The sequence below is a fragment of the Pundamilia nyererei genome, unplaced genomic scaffold, assembly GCF_000239375.1.
Source record: "Pundamilia nyererei isolate P.nyererei 1_Seehausen unplaced genomic scaffold, PunNye1.0 scaffold00046, whole genome shotgun sequence".
NCBI classification, from domain to species: Eukaryota; Metazoa; Chordata; class Actinopteri; order Cichliformes; family Cichlidae; genus Pundamilia; species Pundamilia nyererei.
The window spans coordinates 2,930,561-2,935,844 of record NW_005187447.1 but is presented as its reverse complement, the minus strand read 5'-3'; the positions used below and the strand labels follow the sequence as shown (position 1 = coordinate 2,935,844).

The 5,284-nt window shown below is 38.0% G+C and overlaps 1 protein-coding gene across 1 annotated transcript in view; it reads left to right on the top strand.

The window, feature by feature from the left end:
• LOC102212905 (Scm polycomb group protein like 2) overlaps positions 1–3,487 on the top strand; it is a 21,608-nt gene extending 18,121 nt beyond the window's left edge. The window contains exons 14-16 of the mRNA XM_013910622.1: positions 110–331; positions 1,172–1,335; positions 2,046–3,487. Coding sequence (XP_013766076.1) covers positions 110–331; positions 1,172–1,335; positions 2,046–2,171 — 512 coding nt within the window. The 3' untranslated portion in view covers positions 2,172–3,487. The remainder of the gene's footprint in view (positions 1–109; positions 332–1,171; positions 1,336–2,045) is intronic.
• Positions 3,488–5,284: the final 1,797 nt, after the last annotated feature.

The window sequence follows — 5,284 nt, the reverse complement described above, 5'->3', positions numbered from 1 at the left end:
CTCACAGGGATTACTTTTACAGACACTGATCTGCAAATTCACAATTCTGTGTGTGTTCTTTCTGTCTAAAATGACATTTTAAAGTTGTGCATGTTGTTTCTCTCTCCAGCAGAGACTCTGCCCCATGAAGAGAACGGCTTAATAAAGGAGCAGCGCTACATGGACTCCGCCTCCAACTCCATGACCCCGCGACCCCAGACTATGCGGAGTTTCTTGGAGTACCACTCCCAGGCCAGCAGCCTCTACCATCACAGCAGCAGCACACCGATGCGCCGCCTTTCGTCTAACCCTGCAGAAATGAGCTCCACACAACCCCTCAGAAGAGTCGAAGGTAGAGAGAGAGCTTGTGTGTGTCAGATACACCTGTGTTTTCAAAAGACTTTTAAATAACACAATATAAAAGGTGCTCTGCTGCAAATCTACATAAATCATAAATGAATCATGTACTTATAAAGTTGTAATCAGCTGTTCTCCAATGGTTCAGACATGAACTTCACCATAGTGGCGAGCAGTGCGTGATGGGTAGTCCCCACTGATGAAGTTAAAGTCAGATCCTAAGTGATCCATGTGTTAATGAAGTTACTATACCAAATGAGTAAATAGGGGAAACTATCACAGCCAAAACAGGCATGAAAATAAAACATGCTTATTTTTGTTTCTCTCACTTTGACCTCCAAATAGTTTGTTTTGGGGTTTTTTTTGTTGTTGTTGTTGTTGTTGTTGTTGTTTCACATTAGCAGACTGTGAGCTGTTGTACGAGGTTGAAGCTCCAGCTGTGCATGACCCCAGCATGTTTTAGCCAACATAATAAACACAACAACTTGTTACCAACGGTTCATCAGCTAGGAGGCTCAGAGGATTTGATTCTTATTATGGTCATTTGTGCATCACTAGCAATACCACATTAAAGGTTTTTCTTTTGATGAATGGAGCCTGATCAGCAGTTTGTGGATAGCTTATTTAATATTTGTGAGTTACAAATAAACAACAGTAGCTACAGATTAAAACTGCCGCTGTCTTGGATCGTTGTGTCAGTGGGGCAGCTCCAGCTTTCTGAGATGGAAATCAGACATGAGAGTTCTAGATGAACGTAACCTGCCAGTCACTCTGTAATTTGCTACTGGAGTTTGAACATGAGAAGAAATTAATTCCATTTCAATGTTTTGTGCAGCTGCCAGCTCCACCACAGGTCCCGAGGCTCTGGCGTCTGAGAGGGAGAGTCTGCAGTTCCCCAGCAAAAACCCCTCCTCCTGGTCCATCGAAGAGGTGATGCAGTTCGTCAGGGATGCCGACCCCACAGCTTTGGCACCTCACGCTGAGCTCTTCAGGAAACATGTAAGTTAATGAAAAATTAATCCGATTTTCATGGTTTGTATTCATTTTTACTCTGGAGCTCGTTTGTGGAGAACCATCTTGAAAGGAAGTCTGTAATTTCATTGCTTTTTCTCCTTCTTCTCCAGTTTCATTCAATCGCACATCTTCAACTACCCACAGATGGCGGCAATAAGCCCGTTTTCTATCGTCTGTGATCTAAATCTGAAAGGAAACTTTGCAAACACTCTATTTAAGGCAGCTCAGGCTAAGATGATAAAGATGGCCTTAATTTAACAAGATCTAGAATAAGCCTCGAGGTCTCCATCGTTTCACCTGTGAAAAGATGGTCATGGTTATGTTCAGTTATGAACCTCATTTTACTCCAGCTGTTACAGCAATCTGATAAAGTGAAAGGTTTGGGCACACTCTCCTATTCATTTATTAAAACCTTTGACAGATATTGTGTCTGATTGTGAAGGCAGTGTCACCTGGGTCTTTATCTAACACACTGTGCACCCAGCAAACTTTCTGGGTTGGAGGCAGAGCAGCGAGATGCACTTTCAGCATAAAAACCCCACAACTGGGGCCTAACTCACTGCTGAAGACCCCCAAAATATTTGTTTTCAATTGGAATTATATATATATATATTTTTTAAATTACTGCATGGTTATTTAAGCTAATGACAGTGTTTCTGTTTTTCTAATACAAGTCCCCGTGTCTGTTTTCACAGGAGATTGATGGCAAAGCTCTGATGCTCTTGCGGAGCGACATGATCATGAAGTACATGGGTCTGAAACTGGGGCCCGCACTGAAGCTCTGCCATCACATAGAGAGGCTGAAACAAGGCAAACTGTAACTACGAGATCCCGGCAGAACCCACGAGCAATAAGCCCCGAGAGAGCCGGCGTTTGCATACTGACTCATGGGGCACACAGGGGTTACATGTTACTCCAGACTCCACCTGGAGGGAGCGGATAGATGTTACAACGTCATCCCGACTTTGCGAGTGGAGAAAGTGTGCCGTGCATTGCTGACACATTACCTCATCCCCTCATCAGTGAACAAAAAGCTGTTCGGCTCTCATAGACATGCTGACTCTGAAATCCCAAAGGAAAATAATCCCCGTAGTGTTTACATTGCACATGTGCGCACATTTTCTGTCTTTTTTTTTTTTTTTTTTAAATGGAGGAGAAATCTTTTGATCCTGGTTTTGGATCCCCCAAAGATGGTGAATGTTTCTTCTTATATCAATTGTTATTGTTAAATCGATAAGGAAGGGTTGGTATACCGAGAAAAAGATCCATCAGATATTCCTCCACAGGGTTTGAATGCTATTTTTATTTTATTTTTTATCATGTATAGCGGTTTATCTGCCTGCCTGAAGAATATGAACCCATTCCACTTCTTTCACACGAGCTTTCTTTGCCTTGAACTTTGTCGGCGTCAAGGCGATTATGTTATATTCTGATGTTTCCCACGAGTGTCTGGCAGAATCAGCTCCTGCTGCAAGGCATTCTCGGTGGTCTCCAAACCGTCTGCATCCCAAGCACACGCCAGTTGAGGGTTTATCAATTTCAACGGATGGGAATGTTTAGGAAGTGCAAATCGGACATTTCTAAGGGCTTTCTTTGTTAAGTTTGACTTAATATTTTTATCAGTCGTGTCATTTAAGCTCATCGGTCCGACCTCAGTGTTGTCACTTTCGACCATTACAATCACTGTTAGCAATGAAAACAGATGTGTACAGTTTTATGGGTTTAACCATGAATATCAGCGACAGAATGTACATTTTGTAGAAACGTAATATTTTAAGGAAATAAGTTAGAAATGTGAAGATAAAGGGGGATGGGGGTTCTTCTTTTTAATAGTTAACGCAGTGCTTTTAGTTCAAATACTCCCAGTACTAAACTCTGCCTTGCTTTACCTACAATATTTCTCAGGTTTATGTGATCTTTGTTAGTACAAGATTTTGTAGCATACTGTTTATAATATACTTCCTGTTACCCTCTTCCCTTACTTAAAGACTTGTGCCATATAAATAGTCAACACATGATCCAAGTGCTGTTGATTTCTTTCCCTTCTTGCATCTTCTTTAAACTACTTGAAAAAAGTGTTGCAAAACATCACTTGTCCATTACAAGTCATCACACCAGATAAACAATGTGTTTATGATGTTGTGTATTTTCTCTTCTTTTCTATAAACCTGTCAAAAACAAAAAGATGTGTTGTTACTGACTTTTTCATCTGATTAACCAGGATCACATATAAAAGCTCGCTGTCAGTTTTGCTGATTTAGGAAAATGTTTTAAAAATTCAGGAAAGTGAGAATTTGTGTATTTAAAACAAAAATGTTATAGTCCGGTAATTTTATTGATAAACTTCTCACGTCAGCATTGGTGATGCTTGATTTAAAATTTTAGAAAAGATAGACGTCTGGACTGATTTGTTTATGACATGAAGGCTGTATCCCGATTCAGGGTCTGCAGCCTTAAGTACGCAGCCTTAATGGTCCACAAGGGCCGCATACTCAAAAACCGCTAAGGCCGGAAGTGAGAGGCTTGTGAAATGGGACGGTCTGGCCTCCGTCGCGCTGCCCAGGTTGCCTAGCAAACATGACACTAACAGCTGGAAACGTTTCATACAGCATTATTTGACAGAAATGAAAGAAAATCTTTGCTTCATTTGTTTGTTTCTACATGAGCTTTGATTTGATAAGTATCTGAGGCTGAGACCACAGGACTGTAAAACATGATTATTGGGCTTCATTTCTGTACTGAACAGTCATTTTAAGATTAGCTAGTAAATAACAATTACTTAATGTTGTTCATGAGACTAAAGTCATCTTACTTTGGTAATGTAAATATAATATGGCCAATATTAAAGTTATTATTTCAATCAATAATTATTACAGCAGCAAATAAACTGTTTCAAATACTGAGCTTCAGTAAAGATTCAAGCTGCATTTATTTATATTTCCTGTCACCTTAAATCTTCACTCAAAGACAGGTTTCTTTGACACTGTATATATAAATGTATTATATATAAGACATATTGTTCTTTTAATATGTTGCCATTACTAAATTTCTCTCAGTGCTTACTTTAAATATCCATGAAATCACCACATTCTCTGTAAGATTAAACAAGTAAAAAATATAACCTAAAGGCATTGCTAACAACTTCAATTCTTAACACTAAAAGTTGAAAGAGAAAACAAAATACTTTGAAGCACAACCAAATCTTAACACACATATAATTAAACTTTGTTCATAATTTTGAAATCTAAATGTTTTGCTAGCAGCTTTATTAGTTAAATGTATAAATCAACAGTTGGAAGTAATTAAAATACTATTTTAAATTATTTAATTCTTTAAACTGACACTGATCAAGGTTTGAAGTATCTAGTTCAAATTATGAATAAATACTTCAAACATATAAGCTAAAACTACTGCTAGTTGTAAAAACTATTAGCTAACAGTATGAAAGTCTGAAAAAATAAAGAAATGTAAAAAAAAAAAATACTATTAGCTAAGAGCAATAATTAACAGTTAAATAAATTACATTCTTCAAGCAAACTTCACTACTGGCTAAAAAAAAAAAAAAAAAAAATTATTGCACTAAATATAATAAATATAGCCATAAAAGTAAAAGTTGTGACAGTTTATTAGCCGCTAACTTTAACTGGTGAACATAAATTTTAAAGTTCAAATGAAAACATTTGAATATGAGAGATTACGGTGAAGGGGCTCTCAGATCCATCTGACAGGACTTTGGCAGTAGATCAGATAAAAATGGGGGATCCACAACTGTAGACCGTAACTGACATTTGATAGGATTAAAACCCAGTCTGAGACCAAATCATTTTGATTCAAACCACATGTACAAAGAGCAAGGATAAAGCAATGACAAACTCATTGAATTAAATATTTAAACATCTTTGTTTGTACACTTACCAGTTACCTTCTCCGTCTG